Source organism: Hydra viridissima, unplaced genomic scaffold (genome assembly GCF_058129835.1).
Source record: "Hydra viridissima isolate aposymbiotic clone 2 unplaced genomic scaffold, HvirCarnegie_v1 scaffold_16, whole genome shotgun sequence".
Lineage (NCBI taxonomy): Eukaryota > Metazoa > Cnidaria > Hydrozoa > Anthoathecata > Hydridae > Hydra > Hydra viridissima.
In genome coordinates this window covers 2,590,001-2,617,809 of record NW_028324315.1, presented here as the reverse complement: position 1 = coordinate 2,617,809, position 27,809 = coordinate 2,590,001, and the positions used below count along the sequence as shown (strand labels likewise).

Genomic DNA, 27,809 nt, shown 5'->3' with positions numbered 1-27,809 from the left:
GGGTGGTATCTTATAGACGAAAGATTGGAACAACTCAAATACTACTGCTGCTCTTCCCAAAACAACTTCATAAAAGATGGAATGTTTTTTTGATCAGTAGCTGAATAAATTGAGATCAAATCTTTAATAAGTTCTGAACAAATATTTTTACTGCATTTATTGAGAGCAGATTTCATTAGTTCAATTTCCTCTTTGTATTGCTTAGATTGAAGTCTGCATTGCTGCAAATCCAGTTTAACTCTACTAGGGGAAGTTACAGAGATAGGTGCATTTAATTTAGCTGGAGTTTTAATAGTAGATTTTTTTAGAGTGTATACTAAAATTTACTTTAGCATTAGGTTCATGACAAAATCTGCAAGGCTGATTTTTTCCAAAGACTTACGATTTTTTCCAAAGAGTTACTGCGATAAAATTCAATTTGATGCAAGTTAGACCATAATAAAGAATTTTTATAAGCAAAATAATCAAAAGTTTTAGGAACAACATGCTTCTGAAAATTCAACACTTCAATAGGATTAGGAACTTTTATTCCATTGCAAAATTCTAAAAAATTCTATTTCAAAAAAAAGTTGCGAAAAAACATTTAGAAATGATCTTTTATATTTCAAATAAAAATCACGTGTTTCAGGTAACATCCATCCATAGGCACGAATAGTAAAATATAAGGAATCTTCTATAAAAATTTCAAGTTTTGGAATGACTTCTTTTAATAGCTTAAATGAAGTGTAACACAAATTATAAAAAAATTCAATTTTCCATAACTTATTTAATGAGGACAATTGCAAAAGACATTTTTTGAAGCCAGCAAAGTTTTTATAATAGTAAGATTGTGCAAAAGAACTCTCAAGAAGTAATTGAGAATTTTCTCGCTTAGATATCGACGATGTGGAACGAAAAACAACACTAGAAGCTGACGATTCTGAGCTCTTTCTTTGTAAATTTAATGATGGTAGTTCATCATCTTTCAACTTTTTTTTGTTTCATAACACCAAACTTGCTCAGGGGAAAAGTGAAGCTCGCATATCCACAGTTTTTATGTTCAGAATCGTTTATTTTCTTTCGAAGAATATCATCAACAACTCGATCTTCTGTGATAATGTTAACTAATTCTGAAGCCCATTTTTTTGTAAAATCATCAGTTTCTTTAGGAAGTTTAAAGAAAGCAACTCCAGTATATCTCCTTGAGGCAGAACATCCATAAATTGAACAGTTTTCACCCGGCATTAGCAATATATCTTGAGTTTTTTCAAGAAAAACAGTTAGTTTGTGAGAAAAACAAAAGGATTTTTTAAAACTTGTACAGGGTCGGAGATCTGGGGATAGCAAAAATCTCATACAATAAGTTCAAACAATTGGTCATTGTTTGCTTCCAAACTACATATTTTTTATGACTATGATTATTCATAGTTCACCTCAAGACCATCTCTTTTTTTATTTTTAGTGAATACCGTGTTTTAAATTAGAAAAGTTTTTCTGATTAGTTTTTGAATACTAACCAAGTCGCAACGAATTTCTATCTTTTGAGGGAATTCACTTGTTTTCCATCCAGTTTTTAGAAACCGCTTTCTTTATTTTCTTTATATCTACTTTTAGAATATCGACAAGGTCGTGGTGATCTGGAAAATCTTCGAAATATGAGGGAAACGGTGAACGAAATTAGCAAACGATTTTGATTTTTTGGAAAGAAGAAGAAAGGTTTTAAGTTAGCAAGAAGAGAAGGAGGTAATCCAGCGAAAGTTTTGCTGGAAAGCTTTAAAATAAAGGATGCAGAGAAACCGTTAGAAGCTTTTAAAAAGGTTTTGGAAACTTTTAAAGTAAATTTACTAAACTTTTAAAGTAAATTTAAAGTAAATTTACTTTAAAAGTTTCCTAAAATAAAGTAAGTTTGAAAGTACAATAAACGGAGATGCCACTTTTCGACTTGTTTCACAGCTGAGTTACGATTACATCAATGAACTAGGTGTACAGTTAAGTCGAGATAATGTTTGGAAAGACGTTGCAGCAGAACATGAGTACACAGTGGAAGATATAGAAAAAATAAGGAGACATCAAGATCGTCCGAATAACTTTTCTCGCACTGATGTTCTTTTTATATTAATAAAAAAAATTTTGAAGTTTAGTTCATAAAAGTTTTATAACATTTAAAACAAAAACCAGCCAGTTGACACAAATCTCTTATTTCAAAGCAGAGTCCGGGGGTGCGATAATAATTCATCGATTTGTCTACATTCTCATTTTTCTACATTAAACCTTTCCTTGAAATCTTCAATTAATTTCATTTCATTATAACATATTAAAATAATAAATTTATAGCTAATGGAAACTAGCTCTATTTTTTACAGGAAATCAGGATCTTTACAGGAGATCAGGAAAGGCCTGATCATTCGGTAAAAAAATTTTTGATTCTTCTCTGTCGCCTGAAAATTATCAATGCATATGAAAAAAAGTGTTATTTATCGGGCGAAAGAAAGTGTTGGTATCAACTAGATAAGCAAATTCTTAATACGGTGTTCACTATTAAAATATTATGATTAAGACTTACTTTTATAGAATTTACTTTAAAATTCCCATTACACTTTGATATAAAACGACTTAATATAAAGGCATACTTTATAGTTTTCCACTTCGAAAATATTGTTTGTAAATGATTAGTTAATAATTTTTTGGGTAGACTGGTGGGATATTGTGACTTTAATTTTTTTTAATTCATTTTTTTCTTAATTCAGAATTAGTGCTGTTACGACTGTAAAAATTATTCGACTGCCTACTAAATCGGTTAATGCATTTTTCAAAGTCGACCAAAAGTCGACTTATACGTTGTTATACTTTAATGTTGCTTAACAATTTATTTTTTAGATGCTATAAAACAAATAGAACTTTAAGAGAATAAATAAAAAAAAAGGTAGTATGTAATACCGTTATAATAACACATACTGTTGTTATATCAAGAGCATTTTCTTTGTTCATTTTTAATTCATCAACTCTAATAGATTAATAAAAATCGAATAAGCAACCAAGTAAAACAGAAATTACAATCACAAAGTGAAGAAGAAAAAACACAGATGGCCAGAAAAGGAAAAAAAAAAATTTAAAACTTCAATAAATATGTTATATATGTTCCCTTCTTTGTATTTCTTACCCTTATCTGTTATTAAAAGCTACTATTTTCTCTATCTCTGATTTCTTAATGTAACCGCTATCCTAACTTTTCACTCACACCACCCAAGTTGTTAGAGAAAGTTCGTTCATCACGTCAAAATGATTTTTCTATAATGGGTCGGTTCATACAACAAATCGTCCAACACTTCTTCCCACAACATTTTTTTACAATGTTTTTTATTTTTCAAACCTTTTTTCTAAATTTTATTGCCCAAATAAAGTTAAACAAACCATTCAGATTGAAACTCTTCACACTACTCTTAACACACACTTAACAAGTTTGTTTGCACTAGCTCAATTTTCTCTTTCGTTTACTTTTCTCTACAAACTGATTGGTCGGTTTTTCTTTTGTATATTTTTCCAGTCTACCGTCGATGTTATAAATACCTGCGCATTTGAAAAAACGCGCATTTGAATAAAGCCCCAATAGAGAAAGGACGCGGAAGTTCAGCCCGAAATTTTAACCTAAAAAATTTACTTGGCGGAGAACATTAAAAAAATAATGGTTCCTTCTTCGTTTTGTTTTCGTCTTTTTCCTAGATGCGAGGTTTTGTTCATTAAGCGACTGGGAACTACTTTAATTCTTCAACCTACAACATTAACATGGTGGCGATAAAGGTAAGCTCCTTGCTCTATTTACACATGACTAAAATTAATTATTTCAAAATCACTTCTTGAACGGTTATTTTTTGTTATTTTGACAGTTATTTTCGTTTTTTACTTGGTTATTTTTTTTCTTTTACTTTAAAAAAAAATACTGCTTCAGATGTTTTTCCCGAAAACATTTACATGGCGGTTAAGAAGGTTAGATCCTTGTTTGTTTTATTTCATTTACTTTTCATTTTATTTTCGATCCGTTGTTGCGTTAAAAAGTTAGTCGTTAAAAAAGTTAACAAATAGTTCTGCTCATGCGTTACCCATGCGCATTATGGTTAAAAAGCGTTCGTTAGGGTGTTGCGTTAAAAAAGTTAGTCGTTAAAAAAGTTAACAAATAGTTCTGCGCATGCATTACGCATGCGCTGTATGGTTAAAAAGCGTTCGTAAGGGAATGAAATTACACGTTAAAAAAGTTTCATTGTTTCATAAGTGTATGTAAAATATTAAAAATTAGTTTATACTATACATTAAAAACGGCTGTCCATGTTTAACTCAGTTGATGAAATTATTTTATACTTTATATTAAAAATGGCTGTCCATGTTTACTCAGGTGCTGAATTCATAAGCTTTACTACTGATATATGGACCAGTAGTTCAAATGAAAGCTTCATGAGTCTGACAGGTCACTGTTTAAACTATACATTTAATCAGAAAACTGTTGTACTTAGAGTAGCTCCATATCCTGAGAGGCATACAGCAGCAAATATTGCTGAATTGATTGAAGATATTATGGCTGAATTTAAAATATCACCTTCAAAAATTCATTTTATAACTAGAGGTAATGGTGCAAATATTGTTAAGGCTATTAAAGATAGCCCATATGACAGTATGCCTTGTTTTTTACACACACTGCTACCAGTAATTAATGAGTGTATTTTTGAATAAACGGTAGTCAAGAATGTCATTGCAAACTGCCATTCAATTATTGGGCATTTTAGCCATTCTTCCCAAGCATGCCAAAAAGCTCTTCAAAAAGCAAACAATGTTCCTATGCACAAGCTTATTCAAAATGTTCCAACAAGGTGGAATAGTACCTATCATACGTTAGAGCGACTTTATGAACAAAGGAAACCTCTAACCATATATGCACTTTAAAATGGTATGCTTCCTTCATTAAATGCAAACAAATGGATGATTATTGGACAGTTTCGTGTTTTGCTAAAAAATTTCCACAAAACAAGAGTTCGCTTGAGTGAAAGAAATTCTATTGTCTCAGATATTATACCACAGATACAGTTTTTGAAACATTTCATTAATAAAGCTTCAATTGATGACAACTAATTTAACTAGTTCAATGGAGAATAGATTCAAACAATATACTGATAACTATAGCATCTAGTCAACATTTCTTGATCCCAGATTCAAATTAAAAATGTTCAAATATGAAAACATCTTCTCAGCTGCTAAAACAAGTATTGAGAACAAAACCATTCAACTTAATAAAACCCATGAAAATATAAAAAACATCAAAGTTACTGAAAATGATCAGTCTGCAGCCTGTGACATTGAAAATATTGACTCAGAATATGCAAGTAATGGTACAGTATTAAATGAATACAAAGATATAATAGAAATGGGTTTTGACTATTGCTTTGAAGAACTTGTAGGATTTAATTCTAAGCAAATTGGTCAACCACAAACTTTAATTTCAAATGAAACTTTATTAAACAAAATTCAACTCTACTCAAATAATGACTTTTTCGACAAATAAAGCAATCTTTTGTTGTGGTGGAAATCACAGAAAACCAAAATGCCACTATTAGCAAAGCTTGCATTAAAGTATTTAAGTTGCCCACCAACTTCTGTGGAAAGTGAAAGACTTTTTAGTATTAGTGGAAATGCCTTAATCAAAATTTCAAAGCATATTCTGTTATGTATTTAAGGTTTGCGCAAATAAAAGAGTGCCGGTAACTTTGGTCAGTTTCGGAAGTTTTTCTTAAACATCTCTGAATCTTATTAAATTTTTTACAGTTTTCTCTTGTGGTAATAACTTTATAGGTCTTGGCTATAGGCCTCTATATTTATTTTTTTAACTTTTTTTTTACAAATATTTGTTTTTAAACGCCGAAAAGTGACCTTTGTTACCCCCAGGTTTTTATCATGTTTGATCATATTTGACCCCCTGCTATGGGGTAACATTGGTCACTTTTTGGAGTTTTAAAAAATCATCAGTCCTTAAACACATAGAGAAACATGAGAAAAACATTGAAATGAACAAAAAATTTTGCAACTAGCTCCCTGTTATTGTGCAAAAGTTATTTAAAGTCATTTTCTTGTAGGTCATCATCGTCATCTGAGGATGATGACACTTGTTCAACTCTTGCCCTTTTCTTGTTATTCTTGGTGTTATTATTATTCTCTGATGTGGTTAGAGTTGTGTTATTCACCAGATCTTGCGGTGTTATCGCTTTGCTAGGTGTGATCTTTTTTCCTCTGGTGCGCCTTGTTTTCCCATCCTGTCCACAATGTTTCACTTATAGACCTGCTATAGCTTCATTGAATGCTTTTTTAACAGTACTACCGGTACCTCCTCCAATGTCTTTGGTAACCTGCAGCAAACGCTTCATGACCATTTCTTTATCGAAGGGAAATATTCCACTAGCCTTGAAGTCAGATCTCAAATTATCGCTTTTCAATTAACCTTGCTGTAGAGCAATAATAGACCGGGGAACTGATTTTTCGGTATTGATTCTTTGATGCGCGATTTCCTTCGCCAATTTTCCAGTATCCTGCACCATTCTATCTTAAGCGGACGAAAAACAACAACGTCCAGCGGTTGAAGCAAATGGGCAGTGTTTATTCCAAACTGTCGACTAGACTTTCTCACGCTCATTCTTCCAGTTAAACATTCTTTCATAGCATTGGACAACGTGTCTTGACTGTATGTAGTTGCATATGCTCTTGAACCAGGCCTTCGCTTACATTTCCTCAGCATTTTCGCCTACTAAGAATTCAAATGGTTCAATAATTGTATCAGAAATGTCAAAAAATGCCAAAATAAACTCAATGTAGTCTACGAAGTAACTGTGCTATATTCACAAAAACTGTTGATATGCCAAAATTGTAGATATAAATTGTTAATATAAAAGTTGATATATATATATATTGTTGGTATCTCTCACAAAATTAAAACATATGGTATCTTAGTTAAATTTTTAGAATTTAAAAAAAAATCAATAATTGACCAAAGCTACCCCGGTTGACGGTACTATTTTGAATACTTTTTTAACGACAAACTTTTTTAACGCAACACTCGATCTTACATAGAGGCTAACTCGTTACGTATTCCGCACCTTTCTGATTGGTTGATTCAAGTCATATGATCTCTGACGAAATCATCATCATTATCATCGCTATATATATATATATATATATATATATATATATATATATATATATATATATATATATATATATATATATATATATATATATATATATATATATATACAAGCACGAACTCAGGTCCAGATAACTGCAAGTTGGAAAATTTATTAAATTGCTATACACCATATCAGTATTTCCAACTATCCAATGAAATATCATGTGGCAAACAAAGTTCGTAATTTCATTCAAAATGCAAAATTCTTGAAGTTTTTTTTGTATTTAATATAACTTAAATAATAACTTAGTTTATCAGTTATTTAATAACTTTTTTACTTTTCACGCAGTACTTATGCTATGCTAAACCATTTTGGTTGTTTTTATTTAATTTGCAGATAAAGAACAGTGCTCGATTAACTAGTAACTTTATAGGCAAACATATGCTTCTAAGAAATATTTCTAAACTTTATCTTTTAATCTTTTTTTGCGTAGAACTTAACGAGGTTGTAAGTATTATCGGGAATAGTGTTTAAATGTGTATCAGTCTATGTAAGGTCTACTCAAAAGAACTGTATTCATACTTTGTCTTTCTAATGCATGATCAAAGTTTATCTATCAAATACTAGCTGTGTTTTTTAGTATTTAAAGGCACATGGCCTACTATATAACACGGCCGGATTTGTTGCCTTGAACGCAAAAAATTAGTGGGCCGAAAAAACACGAGTTTGAAGTTTACAATGAACCGATTTAACAATCTTAAATTAAACTTTTTTTAATTCAAGTAATACTTTATTTTGCAATGCCAAAAAAGTGTTGTGTTGTTGGTTGTAGAAGTAATTATAAGCGAAAGATTGAAGAATGTTCCAGTAACAGCAACCACGTAACATACAAAACTGTGTTTAGTTTTCCTGATAGCAATCAGTTAGATCTTCGAAATTGTTGGATTAAGTTTGTCAACCGAGCTGATTGGAGCCCCACAGAAAACTCAGTTATATGTATCGATCATTTTGAAGATAAATATTTGAAAAGAGGTAAACGTATAACATTGAATTATTGCGAAAATCCTATACCAACAATTATTACCAACCAAAACATCCTATCAAAGCCATCTTTAATTCAATCAACCTCAGCTTTACGTAAGCCCCCTGCAGTTCGTATATATTCTCATCCTTTTCTCGATGAAACATACGATTTTAGAAAACATGATACAATTAAAAACATTATAGATCTTAATGAAAGTTTTTGTCCATCAGGATTTTCATTTAAACTAGTTGATAACCGTGTGTTATTTCTTCGAATTTATTTCGACGACGGGGATGTTACTCCTAACATTGACAGTATTACTATTGATAAAGACTTACATGTAAAGCTACATATGAAAGGTATCCCAGTTCCATTGCCTAAATGGTTTAGAGAAGGCAGTGTTTGTAAATTGACCAGTGCCAGTATGCTTGTGAATTTTGTTTCTTATATGCATGAAGTTGCAAAGAACGTATCAAAAAGTGTATTATCAGATTTATATAAATTATCTCTTTATAAACCACAAGGACGTCCAATCTACACAAATGAAATCATTAGATTTTCTCTAATGCACAGATATACATCAAAACAGGCTTATACTTTGCTATTAGAAGAGTTTCCACTTCCTTCGTTGTCTTATTTAAAATCACTTTCAAAGGGTGGCATTGATCCATTATCAGGATTATTATTACTTTTGGAAAATGGTAGTATTAGTGCTGACTGTGTTGTTTTAATTGATGAGATGTATTTACAAAAAGGTGTCCAATATCATGGAGGAAGTTTAATTGGTGCTGATGATGATGGTAATTTCTATTCTGGTATAGTTGTGTTCATGGTGGTTAGCTTGAAAGAATCTATCCCCTTTGTAATTAAGGCCTGTCCAGAATTTCAAATTTCTGGTTCTATGATTAGTTCACATATAGAAGAAACGTTAGATACTTTATATAAAGCATCTTTTAATGTACGAGCTATAATAACTGACAATCATGAAACAAATGTTTCAGCATTTAAAATTCTACGTTTAAATTTTGGTGAACAAGATAATGAAATATATTTTACTTTTATGGGACACCGGGTTTACAATTTATATGACAGTGTTCATTTACTGAAAAACATTAGAAATAATTTATTAAATTCAAAACGGTTTGTATTTCCACCTTTTGATTTTATTGAGTTTGATGATATTATTCATGTTGAAGCTGGAGAAATTTTTTGGAGTTTATTGCATAATGTTTATGAGAAAGATGAATTGTTACCTGCTAACTTAAAAAAAGCTTTCAAATTGTCTGCCCAAACTTTACATCCAGGAAACAACAAACAAAGTGTTCCTTTAGCTTTAAATATTTTTGATGAAACCACCTCTGCTGCAATCATCAGCTATTTTCCAAACGAAACTGCAGCTGCTGGATTTCTAAGGCTTATTAATATTTGGTGGACTATTTCTAATTCAAAGGTAATGTTTAATACAAACAATAGGATTGGTAATGCAGCTATTCCAGGTGACAAAAAGTCACAATTTTTTCGAGTTTTTGCAACATGGATTAATGAATGGAAAAACTTGCAGTTTCAAAGATGTAATAAGTATACTTTATCTGCTCAAACAACTAATGCATTAATTACAACACTGAAGGGTACTGCAAGTCTGATTGAAGATTTATTTTCAGAAGGATATAAATATGTTTTAACTAGCAGGTTTCAAACTGATCCATTAGAAAGACATTTCAGTAAATATCGACAAATGAGCGGTGGAAGATTTTTAGTCAGTTTACGTGAAGTTCAAAGCTCTGAAAAGATATTATGCATGAAATCCTTAATTAAAGCCAATATCAATTGTTGGACGAGCAATCTTAAACTTGATACAAAAATTGACAAAAATGAACTTTTAATAAAATTGGAAAAATATAGCAATGAAATTCAAGAGAATGAGCTTTGTCATGACTCTTACGAAGTTACAATCAATATATCTGGTTACATCACGAAAAAGATTGGGGATAAATATAACTGTTCTAACTGTCTGAAATCATTAAGTTTCAATAAAGTCTCAACAGAATATCTGGAAATTCTTTCACGTGGTGGTTTAACAAAACCTTCCAAAGAATTAGCTAACTATGTTTGTAATGGGTTTATAATTCTGGACACTGTAAAGAAAATGTTATTAAAGTATTCCCATGATATAAAAAATGCATCCTTGCTAGCGCTAGAAAAATATCAACCAAGTGATAGTGATTTTATGTGTATAGAACATGAGGAATGGGGAAGGCATTTGGTAAACACAATTATTACCAACATATATTTTAACAATGAGCAACAAATTAAAAATGGAAACATTAGAAAAAATGAAGTTGCTGCCTTTAAAGTTCGACAAACCAAAAAAGACAAATGAATAAACCCATAACAACATAGTATATGTATATTGTTTTTTTGAGAAACAAAAGAAACTTGACTTGATTAATCTTTTTGTAATATATGTAAATGCTTTCAGTAAATGTGTACATTTAAAAATTATGCTAGTTTTACTAACATTTTTGTTAATTTTAGTTGTTTGAACCAATAATTTTAAGACTAAGATTTTGTAGATTAAAATTGATGGCTAAAATAGATAGTTCATTCGGCTTAATGCAATCATGATTTATTATTAGCTAACTGTTTTAGTGTTTGAAGGTTAAGAATTTTGGTAATAGTAATAATTATAGCTAAGAGCAAGTTATTTAAATATTATTAATGTCTTTATAGAATTACCTTCAGGTTTTGATTCAAAAGCTAAAAACCTAAAATCGGCCCACTAATTTTTTGCGTTCAAGGCAACAAATCCGGCCGTGTTATATAGTAGGCCATGAAAGGCAGTTTTAATTCAAAAATATACTTGCTTAACATAAATATCAAAATCCATTAGGAAAAAATATATTTTAAACTTACTTTTAGTTTGTATAAGTTTTTCATTTAGTCAATCGATTTGTGCAACAGAAGATTAAAGAATAAAAACAGCAAAATGTTATTAATATAAAAAAAAATTTTTGAAATTACAAAAAATTTTTGACATTATGCGAATATCTTCTTAAATGGACGTTAAAACTTTGGATATTTTTTCATTTAAGTAAAATATGTTGCAGGTAGATTCTAATGCCCTATTGTCCTAGGAACTGTTTTCATTCGCAAGCATCTTTCTACTTTTCTACAAATAGTGCTAGATAATTACCAGTTTTCTATTTTGAAAATGATTTTAAACTGATTTGTTCCAAATGTCTTTAAAAAAGAATAAAAAAAGAATTTAAATAATTTCTAAAATCTAATCAGCGATTCTATAATATGGTCTTTTATAAGATAATAGATATTTTAGAGTCTTGTCTAAATACCATCACAAGTATAAATATCCCCACTCTATGTTTAGATTAAAGTCATCATAAGATCATCTTTGTGATGAAAAAGTTTTACTGTAAACCTCTTCCATCCAATGCCATTTTATCATATAAAGTTTTTAAATTTCTCTGATACTTCATATTAAAGCTTTAAAGCAATAAATTTTACTTATGGTTAAAGGTTTCTTAATATTAAAGTAATATATTTTTTAAAGAGCTTTTAAAAAGCAACGTTCTTCTTTATCTTCAATGTGTGTTTAAGGAAATAATAAATTTCAAGTTTTCTTTTTAGGAACGACTTATTGAGATTAATTGAACTTTTTTTTAAAAAGGAAAAACATTAATACTTAATTTTTAATGTTTTATTGCAGTTCCATTTTTGAGAGTAAACCTGTTAAAAGAATATTTTTACTATTTTCGTTTACAATATTCATCTGTTAACAGATTTCATTGGGAACAGATTACCAACCCTGAGTACTCTAATATGTTTAAAATAATATTAAACTGTAAAGTTTTCACTTACGTAGTTGTTTAAAAAAGATAGTTAGCCTTAGCGAAGTAGTTATAAGCAATTGCAATTACATAATTCAGGGTAGTCTTGTTTCAACCACAGTAACGTTTTTGAATAGAACATGAAAGTGTTGCAACAGTGGCTGCAAGTGTCAATACTAACCAAATTCAATACTTGAATGCCTAATAAAGAGATTGATAAGTGTGGTTAACACAGAGTTTTAGAAAATGTCTAATAAGTAAAAAAAAGCCTATCAGAAAGTTTAATAGAATCTCTTCTATGCTTCACTTGATTTTATTGATTTTGTAAACCATTTTCCATTGATATCATGTTGTAACATTTGAAGACGGTGGCTGACTTCGTTCAAATGATGCCAACTATCAAGATATTTTTGATGGACTACATTCATAAGTAGCATGATTTCTTGGTTATGATCTGGGATTACAGAAAAAAGTTACTATAATGTCGATGATCCAAAATCACTTTTAATGTCTTTACTCAACTAAAAAGTATCAAGTTTTGTTCCTAAACTGCTGAAATAAAAGAATCTTAATGCGAAGTTTTTGATCCTACCGTCCATAATGCTCAGGGCAAAAGAATTGCGAGCATAAAGCTAAAAAACCTGCTTACTTTTTGCACAAAAGGTTTTAAGTCTTGCATTTTTCTTTTCGTTGTATTTGATCTTTTCTTGAAATCTTTGGTATGGGTAAATCAGGAAGTAATCTCAACATCCTTAGTTATGCAGATCTAAAAATCAAGTAAAACCACTCAAGGAGCACTTCAATCAAATTCGTTCAAATATGTTCAAGCTTCATTGTCAAGTTGTTATCAAAATACACTAACTGAATACTGAATAATATTTTTATATTGCTGCCTGATACTATCAAAGCAACCCCATTAATTTTCTCAATACCTGTCGAAGCAGGTATTATCTTACTGCCTCAATGGCACCTTAACTTGAATGAAGATGAACTTGACCATATAAACAGTGATAATCAAAAAACTCAATATTAGGCTATGGCAGTCTTAACTAAAAGGAAGCAAAAATTAGGAGAGGCATTGTGGAAACAGTTTAAAGGGAATTAGCTACTTTTCAGCGATGAGATATGATAAAGGAAGTTGAAAGAAAATATTGCTATGTTCCGATTGCTTATCAAGGTATCTTTCGGAAAACTGCGTTTAAAACTTAAAAGTATATATATTCTCCAAAAAGAGTCTATCAATACTAAATACTTTGAGGAACTTATGCAAACATGAACCTGGGAAAGAAAGCATATAGGTAGGTGTTTATGTACAGTAACAATAAAATTAATTTCTTCTTCTCCATCAACAGTTTAACGGTCGGCCTGAAGACGGCGTAACCGACGTAGCAGCAATAGGCCATAAGCATATTAGAAACTACCAAGTTAACCAGAGATAAAAAAATTCAAAACTAAAGTTATTCATTTAAAATTACTGTTACTTGAGTGAAGTTTAATTATTTATGATGATGATGATGATGATGATGATGATGATGATGATGATGATGATGATGATGATAAGAAGGAGGAGGAGGATAATGATGATGAGGATGATGAGGATGATAAGGATGAGGAGGATGAGGATGTGGATGATGAGGATAATGAGGGTGATGATGATGAGTATGATGAGGATGGTGAGGATGATGATCTTCCTACTAATTGCGCTTCATTGTTTGTGTGCTTCACTTTTAAAAGTAGCTTTAAACTAACTTATTCTGACTGGTCTCTGCAAAAGAATACAATTTGTTAACTTCTAAAATCAAACAATAGTTATTTATTATTGGCTTTTTTGAGACAACGGACATTTTACAGTCTTTACAATGGGGATTACTTTCTCTGATAGTAGAAATTACCAACGCAGCATTTAAGTTTTAAATCATCATTAGTTAGTCATCAATGTGATAAAAAGATTATTAAAGCTTTAAAGTGTTAGTACTGCGTTACAAAGACAAATAAATAAGCATCAGATAACTTGATTAAATTTCTCAAACTAATAATTGGCAATAGGTTGTTGCCTTGTGCCCAGCTATGTTTGCGGTCCATAATTTACAAAAAGATTAGGCCAACTCGAGATTTCTATTTTGATACTGGACTTTGATTTTGATATTTATTAGAAAAAGTCTGAAATATCTTTTCATTTCAAGCTGTCTCGAAAATAACAAAGTAGTTAGATGTAAAAATAAAGCTTTTCAAACACGAATAAAGTAGATGCCTCCAGCGAAACAATCGATGGAAGTGTTTTTTAACTTTTAAGTTTTAACTTTTTGCAACAAAATGTTCCGTGCAGTTTAAAGTAATCAACATCGTTTGAGTGTTGTGAGAGAATGACTTCATGTAGGGTTCTTACCGTCAGTGTGTAAGTGTGTTTTGTGGACCAACTTCGTTTTTATATCAGTTGTTATACATCTCCTTTTTGTATTTGTGTATGTTTCACGTAAATGTTTTTGAAATAGTATTCTCAAAGTGCTTTTTTGTTGTACATGTTTATTAAATGTTTAAATTCAATCTCTAAGTGATGGTTCTCAAAACAAGTTTTGGTTGTTATGCGTTGATTTATCAAAGCGTTTGTATTTGGTGTCGAATCGTTAGTCAAAGTTGTAATTGAACTATGAAATCGTCGCAATTCTTATAGTTGAACTATTGTCATTTTATCAAGGTGTTGATACCGTTATTTCTAGTTTGTATCGCAAAACCAAGTTATAATTTTATTTGTGAGACTATTTCATTATTATTGCAGTTGTACAGGTGTATCCATCTAGTACTTCAGATGTCTGTCAACTTTTATAGCTCTATTAGCATAATATACTTTATTTGAACAATCATAATATTTTGTTGCTTAATTTGTTGTTTCGTTTTTTTTAAAAGACATCAAAGTTTAATAAACGCTCAATGTATTCTTAAGGATATAAAATGCTCTATAAATCTTAAACTTTTCTCGAACCGCACTTTTTTATTGTACACAGTTTTGAGCTACCATCATACTTTTTACATTTCAAATTCATTTTAATTTTATAATCCAGAAAAGAAAAAAATCAAGATTATTTTAAAAATAAGACAAGAAACAATAAAGATCATAAGGTAAAAGATTCCCTTGTTCAAGGTAAAAGCCAACTTATTCCAAAAGAGTGGTTAGCAAATCAGTTTTTAGAATTTTTTTCATATTTCCTTTTAAGCACAACAAGCGATAATCTCCCTTGAAAGTTTGAATATCAATGATTCTTCCGAAATTTTTCGCAAGGTCTGGAAACATCAGGCTAGAAAAAATAGTAGCAAAAATGTAAATCAGGAGCACATCAACAAAGTGTTAGCCATGCCTTTAAAAGGTAAGAATATGTTTAATTCGTAAAATTACAATAAACGGTCTTCCCAAAAGTTTAGAATATGTTGAAGATCAACTTTTTTTGTGTATCTTACTTTTAAAAAGTTCATTCTTTAAAAAAATTTAATTCACTAATATACTTAGGTACGCTATTGAATCTCAGTTTTCCAAGACCTAAATTAGAGCATAAAGATCTTATCAAGTCTCTCGCAGAAGAATTGGAACTTAAAGAGTACAGGCTCACTCATATTCTTCTCGCGAAGTTTAGCGGAGGCAATGCAACGACGGAAATGTTGAACATTTAAAATGCATCACGCCCGAAGTTAGAGACAAAAAATTTTGCAGAAATATTAAAGAACATAGATATGGGGCTGCCGCTAATCTTATAGAGTCGAAAAAATGCGAATCCAATTCCGAAATCATATCTTCGGTTGAAATTAAACATTATGACAATTTAGTCAAGGGATGTACAAGTTTTCCAAACCAAATTGACTAAGCCATAGATTTGGGTATAGATGTGCGAGGAATAAATTCAATAAGGGGAGCTCAGCATGCTAAATGTTGCTTCAGCTACAGCGATCAACGTTTAATGTTTCTCTCTCTAGAGTACCCAAAAATGACTGTGGAAAGATTTATGAAAGCACTTAATAACAAGTGTAAAGCAGCATTTTATGTATCTGCGGACCTAGTTTGAAAAAAAACCTCATATTTGAGGAAATAGTTTTAAATAATCATATATTAAATTCAGATTAAAAGGCTCCTGAAAATTACTGTCTTCTCAGGAGCATTTTAAAATAAAACATATCCCTGATAAATGTTTGTTTTAGGGAATATTTCCTAATCCAAATTAAACAAAATCAAACTCAACATTTTAGTAAATTAAAAAAAATTAAAAAAGGGGAAAATGTTTAACAGAAAACATTTAATTACTGTTGTGATAATTAAAATGATAATGATGTTGATGAATATAATGATGATGATGATAATGATGATATTAAGATGATGATCTTAATGATCATGATGATGGAATGATGTGATGTTGATGATAATGAAGACTACGACGATGATAATTAACATTATAATTATTAAAACTTTAAAAACTATATATTAAATATTTAGAAATGTCTCAAAATAATAATGCTATGAAAGATGGAATGGCAATATTAAAAGATGGTAATTATATTTGAACCTTTAAAAGCCTTTTAGTTCATTTATTAAGGAGCTGATGACGATGTTGACAAAGATGAAAATTATGAAAAAGATAATAATGAAGATGACGATGACGATGATGATGATAATAATGATGATATTAGGATGATGATCTTGATGATGATGATGATGGGATGATATGATGTTGATGATGACAATAATGATGACGATGATGATGATGATGATGATGATGATGATGATGATGATGAAGATAATGATGATGGTATTGATGATGATGATGATGATGATGATGATGATGATGATGATGATGATGATGATGATGATGATGATGATGATGGTGATGATGAAATCGATAATAATGACGATGATGATGAAGATGATAACGATGATGATGATGATGATGATGATAATGATGATGACAATGATGATGAAGACAAAAATCAAAAAATGATGATGACGATAATGATAAGAATGATGAAGATAATAAACCCTATGAAGAAGATACTGAGGATAAAGAAGAAAATGATGAAAACAATTATGATGATGAAAACAATATTTTGAATATTTAGTGGAGAAGCAAAATGAAGAAATTAAACATAAGATAGAAGAAAATAATGGACATGGTAAATATATTTAAAACTTTACAAGTTCTTTAGTTAAACTTTCTTCATGCTGTTGATGATGACGACGTTGATGATGATGATGATGATGATAATGATAATGACGATGATGATATTGATGATGATGATGATGATGATGATGATGATGATGATGATGATGATGATGATGATGATGATTAGACTGAGAATGATAATGATATTGATGATGAGGATGATAACGAATATGACTGAGATGACAGTTAGGACAACGATTATTATGATGATAAAAACAGTACCTTTAATATTTAGTAATGAGACAAATAGATGGAAAAGGAAATGAATTAGCAGATAAAATTACAAATGGTAATTATATTTAAAACATTAAATGCTTTTTAGTTATTTTATGATGATGTTGATGATGATGTTGACATTGAAGAGGATGATGGAAATGAAGATTATAAGGATAATAATTGTAATGATGATGATAATGATTAGGATTAAGATGCTGATGTTTATGTTGAAGAAGAAGTTGATGATAAAAACAATATTTTGAATATTTAGTGGAGAATATGTAATATATTTAATATAAAATATATTAAAAACTTTACAAGTTCTTTAGTTAACTTTCTTCATGCTGTTGATGATGACGATGTTGATGATGATGATGATGATGATGATGATGATGAGAATGATTTTGACGATGATGATATTGATGATAATGATGATGAAGACGCTGATGATGATATTGAAGAAGAAGAAGAAAATGATGATAATAATTATGATGATGATGATAATGATGATTATAATGATGATTATGATGAGGGTAATGATGATGATGATGATGATGATGATGATGATGATGATGATGATGATGATGATGATAAAAGCAATGATGATGACGATGATGATGATGACGATGATGAAGAAGACAAAAATCAAAAAATGATATTGAAGTTAATGATAAGATGATGAAGATGATAAACTCTATGAAGAAGATACTGATGATAAAGAATAAAATGATGAAAACAATTATGATGATAAAAACAATATTTTGAATATTTAGTGGAGAAGAAAACTGAAGAAATTAAACATAAAATAGAAGAGAATAATAAACATGGTAAATATATTTGAAACTTTACAAGTTCATTAGTTAAACATTTTTCATTTTGTTTATGATGACGACGTTGATGATGATGATGACAATTATGATGATGATGATGATGATAATAATGATGATGATGATGATGATGATGATGACGATGATGATGATGATGATGATGATGATGATGATGATGATGATGATGATGATGACGATGATAATATTGATGGTAACAATGATGGTGATGATGATGATAATGAGACTGAGAATGATAATGATAATGATGATGAGGATGATAAAGAAGATAACGGAGATGACGTTTAGGATAATGACTGTTATGATGATAAAATCATTATATTTAATATTTAGTATTGAGAGATATAGATGAAAAAGCTAAGGAAATGTCGAATAAAATTACAGATGGTAACTATATTTAAAACATGAATTTTAGTTATTTTATTATGATGTTGATATTGATGAGGATGATGAAAATTAAGAAGATAATGACGATATTTGTGATGATGACGATAGAGATAATGATAATGACGATGATGATAATGATGAAGATAATGATGATGATAAAGATGATGATGATGATGATGATGATGATGATGATGATGATGATGATGAAGAGGATGATGATCATGATAATCATGAATATGATTATCACGAACATGACGACGATGACGGTAATAATAACGTTAATTATAAAATAAAAACTATTACGATTCAACATTTAGTGGAGGATAAAATAGAAAAACTCAGAATTCACGAAAACAAGGAGAAAGAAAATGGTAAATATATTTGATGACCTTTGTTTCTTAGTTAAACTATTTTAATGGAGATGATAATGATGAAGATGATGATTATAATGATAAAGATGGTGATGATAATGATGTTGATGAAAATAATGAATATGAAAATGATGATGATGATAATTAAGGTGATGATGATGATGATGATGATAATGATGAAGATGATGATGATGATGATAATTATGATATGGAAGATGATGATGACGAATTTATATAAAAAGGTGATTTTATGATTATTATTTTTATGATGATGATAATAACGATAATGACCATCATAATGAAACTGATCATGAGGATGATGATCATGTAGATGTTCATCAAAATGATAAGATTCATAATTGTAAAGATCATAATGTTCATGATGACGATGATTATAATGATGATGTTCATGATATAAATGATAACGATGTTTATGATGATGATGATGATGATGATGATGATGATGATGATGATGATGATGATGATGATGATGATGATGGTAATGTTTATGATGATTATGTTGACTATGATGATGGTGATGATTATGATGATGCTGAGGATGAAGATGTTAATGATGATATTGTTCATGGTAATTATATGATGATATGAATGAATATTAATTTATGACGATAGCGATAATAAAGGTTATGATGATGATGATATATGATGAATTTAAATTTGTTGATGATTAAGATGATGAAGATGATGATGATGATGATGATGATGATGATGATGATGATGATGATGACGATGATGATGATGAAGTTGATGATGATGATGATGATGATGATGATGATGATGATGTTGGTGGAGATGGGGTAGTTGATGATGATGATGATAATGATGAAAATGATAATAGCATTTTCGAGGACTACAACGTCGACTATTTTGACTATATCGATGGAGATGTAAGGAATTACGAAAATAACAATTATTCGAAAGAATTTATCTTTCATGAGGATGACAATAACGAAACTGTAAGTTATAACTTTTCATATTACTTTATGTTTTACCAATTAGTTGGAAATCAAGGTGTAACAAGTTATAATCAAGGAAAAGGAAATAATGGAGATGGTATATATTTTTAATGTTTTACAAAGTTTTAAGTTTTTTTGTTGTTATTATTGTTGATGAAGATGATGATGATGATGATAATGATCGTAATGATGATAATGATGATGCTGTTAATGATGATGATGATGATGATGATGATGATGATGATGATGATGATGATGATGATGATGATGATGATGGTACTAATGATGGTGATGATTATTATCATGACGATGATGTTGATGATGATGATAATCATGATCATGATAATCATGAACATGATCATCATAAATATTACGACAATGGCGTTAATAATAACGTTAATTATAAACTAAAAACTAATACGATTCAACATTTATTGGGGGATAAAATAGAAAAACTTGAAATGTCTTACTTGTTTTGAAGCAAGTGTTGGTTTCCAAGATATTTTCCGAAAGTTTTTTTTTGTTGATCAGTGTTACATTTACATTTTATTATTCTGCTAAAAGGTCTTCATCGTTCATCTTAACATAAATACACATAGTTTAAGATATAATACACTTGTAAAATACATAGGTATAACGTAAAGTTCCTTAAATTAAAAGTTAGTTTGGTTTGAATTTCTTGGCTGTAGACTTGCGTTTGTGCTGACAATTTGGCATGTTGCGCTGAAGCATCCAGCAATAGTCGGCTAACATTGCTGCACTCCATCGGCCTTGATAGCGTGATTCCATCACCGAGATGTCCTGATGGAAACGTTCACCATGTTCATCACTAACAGAACCTAGGTTTTCTGGAAAGAAGTCAAGATGTGAGACGAGGAGATGAATCTTGAGGGACAAGTTACAACCCATTAACTTGTACGCACTAATGCACTTCTGCACAATATTTACATAGTCAGGAGATTTATTATTTCCAAAGAAATTGGCTACAATAGACTTAAATGCCAACCATGCTTTTTTTTCAGTTCTGCTTAGTAAATCTTCGAAGTGACTGTCTGCTATGATCTTCCTTATTTGTGGACCTATGAATACACCTTCTTTCACTTTCGCATAACTCAACTCTGGAAACTTGTTGCATAGGTACCGAAAAGCATCTGAGTTTTTGTCTAGTGCCTTCACGAAGTTTTTCATGAGCCCCAGCTTATATGAAGTGGAGGCATAAGAACTTTTTCATGCTCAACCAATGGCACACGCAGGACGTTTTTACTACCTGGCTCCATTTTATCTCTAATGGGCCAATTCTTAATTATGTAGTGGTGCTTCCTATCTCTGCTGTCCCACTGGCAGATAAAGTAGCAGTACTTGGTGTACCCTGTCTGCATTCCCATGAGAATAGTGATCACTTTTAAATCACCTCACATATTCCAATTGTAATCGCGATAGCAAATTTTTTTAAGAAGTAGCGACATGGTTTCGTACGTCTCTTTTAGATGAGTAGAATAACCAACTGGTATTGATGCATACATGTTTCCATTGTGTAATAATACAGCCTTCAAACTTGCCTTGGAGGAATCAATAAATAGTCGCCATGCTTCAGTCTTATGTTCTACACCGAGGCTTGACATAAGACCTTGGATGTCAGTGCAGTAGCACATATTGTCACTCATTGCAAAGAACTGCACGAGTTCTTTGTTTCTATGTCGAAATTGTGAAGTTCTTGCACCAGGTGATAGCAAATTAAACTCTTTCAGACGTGAACCTAGCAGTTTAGCTTGACCTTTTGTTAGTGCCAGGTCCCGTACAAGGTCGCAAAGATCATCATTATTAATCAAATGAATTTCATCATCATCAGGATTGTAGTCAGAGTCTGCCATGTTGCTGGAAGACGAACTATCTTCTTGTGTTGCATCATCAACTCTGTATTCTGTAGGTGAAGTTGGTATTGGACAACTGACTGGATCATGTGGACTTGGTTTTGAAACCGAGGGAATATCTGGATACTTCTCAGATGAACGAGGCTTGTATGAGAAACCTGTGACATTTGTCAAACAGAAATAACAGTCAGTGATGTGGTTGCTTGACTCACGCCATATCATAGGAACTCCAAATGCCAGATGGTTGTTATTTTCAGCTTTTCTTATCCAACCCCGTAAGTTGCATGCACATTTCAAACAAATGAACTGTGGTGCCCATCACTTGCCGCTGTCAACCTTTGAATCAAAGTATAGTTCATAGGCTTTTCTCAGAAATGGTGTAAATGTCTATCGGTGGCTTTTGTCTGTGAGATAGCCGCACACATAACAAAACAAGTCTGGTGAATTGATGCAGCCTCTAGACGCCATTGTTTTCACTGAAAAAAAAAAAGCAAATATATAGGAATAGTATAACTCATAATAAACACACAACTCATTAATAAACATACAGTTACAAATTAAGTACACTAAATTAAACAAGCAATTCGTTCATTTACATCAGTTTATAAACATCTAATACACAGTAAATCAGTCACTATCACTAGACACTTTTCATTCATATACTTATTACATTTCCTCACAAGAGAGAATTCAATTCACATAAAAAGGAAAATATCAAAAATCACTAAATTAGCATTCGATAAAAAAAAAATGAACTCAACGTCGAAATTTGGGCCCAATGTGGCCGAATTCGAGGCTTTCACCGACTCCGTATCATTGACTCTGTATTCTGTAGATGATGTTGGTATTGGACAACTGACTGGATCATGAGGACTTGGATTAAACTAATTGCATATATTTATATCATTTAACTGACAAAAATTTACAATAAAATGTAATGATTTTTTTTTTTTATAAATCGGATAAATGCGTCAATCGTAAATCTTAAAGAAAAAAGAAATGGAATTATGATACCATAATTACAACAACAACAACAACAACAACAAAAACAACAAAAAACACCAAACAAAAACTGAAAATCGATTTACCTAATTATAATAACCTATTTTGAAATGGCAGTTAATATAAACATTAATCGAAAACGAAAGTAAAGTCTATTTCGCAGTACAAAAGGATTAACAACACTTAAAACAAAAAAAAAAAACAAAAAAAAAAAAAATTCAAATTAAGACATTTATTGCATTTTTAACATAATGTTGTCTTGGCTTTTAGTAAGTAATAAAAGGAGCAAGTTCTAATAATGAGACTACCTATTATTCATTTTTAGCAATAGTAACCAACGTGAAGGTGTGTATTGTTAAAAATGAATATCAACACAAAACATCACAACAATAACGCATAACAAGAGAGTACATACACCCTTGATCCTAAAATCCAGCGAAAATAACAAACCAAACTGAATAAGCCAATCTGTTAGGAAACTGACAACCTTTCAGAACAAAATGTAAATTAGAACCTGATGGAGCCAACTGAACTCAAGGAACAAAAACCCGGTTACCACCAGAAACACCTGTCAAAACCTCTGCATCAATATAATTATTTTGAAGAGCACAAACTTTCATTTGAGTACCATTGCATAACCCAGCTTTGGGATCTAAATTTCTAAGTAGCATTGTTACACATCCAACTTTCGATTGGCTTCGTCAATAAATTATTGAACATTTTCATCAAAATCTTCTAGATTTAAGCCTAAAAACTCATCAATAACAGGCAGATTGTAATCAGCCAGCGTTTTACCACTTTGATTAATAATTTTTTCAATTTGATGAAGAGTAGCTTGTTCAGCTATTAGAAGTGGAAGTGAGCGGTGAATGAAATCTTCCGTCATAACAGCTTTGTATGTATTCCAGAGATTTAATGGATTGTCAGGTTCACAAAAGGCCAAAATAATGGAAAACAACTGTCTAATTTGCTTTGGCATACGTGTTAAAACCGCCTCAGAAAGAGTATTCTGCCATTCAGTGTCATCTTGCAACAAACCTTTCAAAACACATGCTTCACGAAACGTTTCAAGGACAATACCATTAACAGTACGCACATCCTCCCAAGATGTTGTTCCTTTTACTTGCAAAAGTAACAGTCTAAGAAAAAACAATTCTTCAGTTGGATTACCTTTATACATTCTTACTATCACCTTATTACCACCCTTTTGTCTAACCTTCAATTTACAATGTTTATCATCAAATATAAAGTGATAAGGATTGTCTGCATACGGTTAGCAATGAAAGAGCTTTCATCTTCAGTATTCAATTTAAACCACGCCGTAAGGTGCGCATCACGTTGAGCATCCTGCAGCTCAACGTGATGCGCATCCTGCTAAAGCCATTTGTTCTGCTCCTTCTCTAAAATACACTAATTCATTTTCAGGTAGATGAACTTTAAGGCGAATAATAGTGTGTGACATGTGACTTATTGGATACTCAAAAATTTGCCACAATGCTTGAGGCGCACTAACATAACGACAATCTAAAAAAGTGTTTACTTCATCAAGATTAATTTGTTCATTAATTAAAATATTGGCACAGTCGTGACCCTTGTTTATGTCTTTGTACAAATATTTAACAGCCTTAACAGACTTGCAAGCTTCAACATTAATGTGAGCTTGATATTTCTTTGATAACAATGGATTATAAGGTACCACACAGTGGTTATCAACATTGTTACCTTTAATATTCATAACCAAACCACTATCACGACGTCTATAGCGTGGATAACCGTTATGAACTGCTACTGTGTTAGCATTAAATTCTTTAGGATAGCTTTTGCTGCACACCCCATCTTTCATGCAGGGAGAATTTGGATTCAATATGTCATATGGACCGTGAATCATGCAAGTTTTAACAACGTCATAAAGGTCTCAATTAACAATCGGATCTGGATTTTCTGCAGAAATTAAATTATTGATATCTTGTGCTGTTTCAAGCTTATCATCCTTTGCAAAATGAACTAAAATAAGAACATGTGGCAAACCACGCTTTTGAAACTCAATAACCTGAACATGTGTTACAACTTTCTCTAATACACCGTGCTTAGAAAGTCGATGAGAAGGTTATTTAATTTGAATTTAAATACTCGAATAACCAAGTCAGGTCTATCATGAACTGTATATAAATTTTTAGTTTTCTTGCGCTGTCTGACCTGGATATAAGTTTTTAGTTATCTCACGCCGTTTTGGGTTGCAAGTGAAAGTAATAAAAAGATCTGGTAAACCATATTTTTTTAATTATAGCCAAAGCATCTTCAAAATTTTCTTTTAAAGCTCTAGGACTTCCTACATAAGTTGATGGCAAAACTACAACACGCCCTGGTCTAACATTATGATCATTTCCAAGGTTGTTTACATGATCGCCTAAGACATCATACTGCTCGCTTCTCTGTTTGTTTTGGTTATTTCTGATGAAAGCAAGGCGCTGGCATTCAATTTTAACATACGGAGCAACAGCATATTGCTGGAACAGGTTTTTGTCATAAGAGTGAAGAAAGAAATTGTCTAACTGAAAGTTTATAATTGTAATACTGAGATAATGTTACATGATTTCTAACAAATGCAGCACGTTCAGGGTTGTGAACCAATTGATTATGCCAACCTGCATCAGCCCTCGAAAAAAACAGAGGATAAACCAGAGGATCTAAGTTGGCAGACGAACTTGATATAGTTTTAAGAGGATGACCTCTTGGGAAAATAACATCTTCCCTGGAAGCAGGTAGTGCACCGTCTTCACGAACAAATACAACTGCAACTTCATTATGCAAAGGGAAATTATAGCGACTTATAGCCATTTATGCTGGAACATCATGATTCCAAAATATTTATAGCAAAATAATGTAGTATACAGCACTAAAGACAAAAAATCAAATTCAGATGAAACAAATTGTATATCTGGCAAAACAATTTGTATTGGCTTTTAGTGAATAATTAAAAGCAGTGTTTTTGAGAAAATTACCTATTTACCATATTTATCAATAGACACCAACATGAAGACAAGCGTATTGTCAATTAACTAAAAAGATAACAAAAAACATGACAGCAACAACACAAACCAAAAGCACACATTGTATGTTAATATAATATGTATGTTAATGTAATATGTATTAATATTATATGTATGTTAACATAATATGTAATATAAAACTCAATTAAGATAACATTCATATATAAGCAAACTTAAGTAACAACTTAACGCAAAAAAACATTAAAATAAAATACATTATTATGAATTTTTAGAACAATTTTTGATAATAAAAGCTTGAAAACAGCAAGACCTAAAGCAGTATTAGTTTGACACTGAACACTATCGTGTAACCCTCTGTTAAAAGTACGTCACTTGGTTGGCAAAGTTAACAAATCTTGCTCTACACGTTTACCAAATCACAGCACTTTGAAAACACGGAAACAACATAAAATAAACATATCTACCAACTATAGACACAATAAATGTTTTTAAATATTTTTTGCAAGATTAGATATATACCTTATATACATATTTAATTACATTTTTGAAACAATTATATAGCACATATTAACACATACACAACTTTACATTGTTATAAAAACACATTGATAAAACAACTATAAGGCACTTTTTACCACATACACATACATATCAAAAAAGCATTTATGCAAACAATAAACGTGTGCAAACAAAAATTTTAAAATTACGCCAGAAAATTTAAAAAGATACAAAATATATATTTACAAACAATACTCTTTACCTTCTTTATTTTTTTTTCATGAGAACTGTAATCATTATAACAAAATTTAACCTTTACCTACAATAACATGTGACATACCAAGTCAGTGTTGGCACAAAATTTTAATTTATTTTTCTAAACTTTCTAAAAAGGAACAAATATAGTTAAGAGCATCACAGAAATTTCAAATTAGTAATAACCATTTTATAGGAAATAGCATTAGTATAACTTTAAATAACATCCATACCCCTATTTTCCTTTTTAAAAATAAAATACTATAAATTTAGTAACAGACCGACCATAACCCGTATTACGGGTTGCTTTTTGCTTGTAAAAATAAAACTGCTAAAAGAAAAACTAAAACAAACAAAATGTATACGATTTAAAAAACTAAAATCCTTTCTACTTTAAATCCATTCTACTTTATCTAATAAAATTTTATATCTTTTCTACTTTATCTAATAAAAAGTTAAATCCTTTCTACTTTAACTAATAAAATTGTATATATAACTATTTTTTATACTTACTTCAATTATAATATGATCTTAACGATGATTATTTATATTAATATGGTTCTTTATGTAATATATCTCAACTAATAATAAAATTCCAAAAGGAAAAAAGTTTTAACTCGTTTAAAGGCCATTTTTCGCACAGCGAAGTATTCGCGCGAAGAGAATTTTTTCGTCGATAAGCATGCGCAGATTGAACATTTTCGCTGCAGCGAATTGCTTAATCAGCAAAATTGCCAGAAATATTCTATCTGCGTATGCTTATCGACGACAAAATTCGCTTCGCGCGAAAGTTTCGCTGTGTGAAAAATGGCCTTAAGAGATCTTTCTCCTATGACCGCGTGCATCTAGAAAACGAGCACTTTCAAAGCCTAATTACTAATGGCGAAACGACGTTAAAAATTAAACATTTCTATAGGAATTATATTATAGATGATGATACGACGAGGACGACAAAGTTTAATTAAATAAAGATAATGATGGTGATATTGAGAATCATTAAAATTACAATGATTCTTACGATTTTATTGATCATTAAGAGGAAGATAATGAATTTAATAATGAACACAAAAACTTTATGTTTTAACATTTAGCGGCAAACCAAGGTGGAGTTAATAGGAATCTAGAAAGAGGAAATTATGGAATTGGTAAATATTTTTGAAACTTTAA

The 27,809-nt window shown here is 30.7% G+C and overlaps 3 protein-coding genes across 3 annotated transcripts in view; 2 read left to right on the top strand and 1 right to left on the bottom strand.

The window, feature by feature from the left end:
- The first annotated feature begins 3,572 nt into the window (after positions 1-3,572).
- LOC149877309 (uncharacterized) overlaps positions 3,573-27,809 on the top strand; it is a 318,348-nt gene continuing 294,111 nt past the window's right edge. The window contains exons 1-8 of the mRNA XM_090073817.1: positions 3,573-3,777; positions 15,221-15,370; positions 16,486-16,539; positions 17,106-17,159; positions 17,445-17,498; positions 18,199-18,252; positions 18,604-18,657; positions 18,975-19,028. Of these exons, the coding sequence (XP_089929943.1) occupies positions 15,358-15,370; positions 16,486-16,539; positions 17,106-17,159; positions 17,445-17,498; positions 18,199-18,252; positions 18,604-18,657; positions 18,975-19,028 (337 nt within the window). The 5' untranslated portion in view covers positions 3,573-3,777; positions 15,221-15,357. The remainder of the gene's footprint in view (positions 3,778-15,220; positions 15,371-16,485; positions 16,540-17,105; positions 17,160-17,444; positions 17,499-18,198; positions 18,253-18,603; positions 18,658-18,974; positions 19,029-27,809) is intronic.
- On the top strand, positions 7,272-10,662 carry LOC149877329 (uncharacterized). The gene has a single exon (XM_090073823.1). The coding sequence runs from the start codon at positions 7,940-7,942 to the stop codon at positions 10,541-10,543; it is 2,604 nt and encodes an 867-aa protein (XP_089929949.1). The 5' UTR covers positions 7,272-7,939; the 3' UTR covers positions 10,544-10,662.
- LOC149877328 (uncharacterized) lies at positions 20,475-25,950 on the bottom strand. Its single transcript, XM_090073825.1, has one exon. The coding sequence runs from the start codon at positions 24,056-24,058 to the stop codon at positions 23,588-23,590; it is 471 nt and encodes a 156-aa protein (XP_089929951.1). The 5' UTR covers positions 24,059-25,950; the 3' UTR covers positions 20,475-23,587.

Excerpts from the sequence above, each read along its gene's own strand:
- LOC149877328 (XM_090073825.1), bottom strand. The coding sequence starts at position 24,058 with ATGTATAAAGGTAATCCAACTGAAGAATTGTTTTTTCTTAGACTGTTA.
- LOC149877329 (XM_090073823.1), top strand. The coding sequence starts at position 7,940 with ATGCCAAAAAAGTGTTGTGTTGTTGGTTGTAGAAGTAATTATAAGCGA.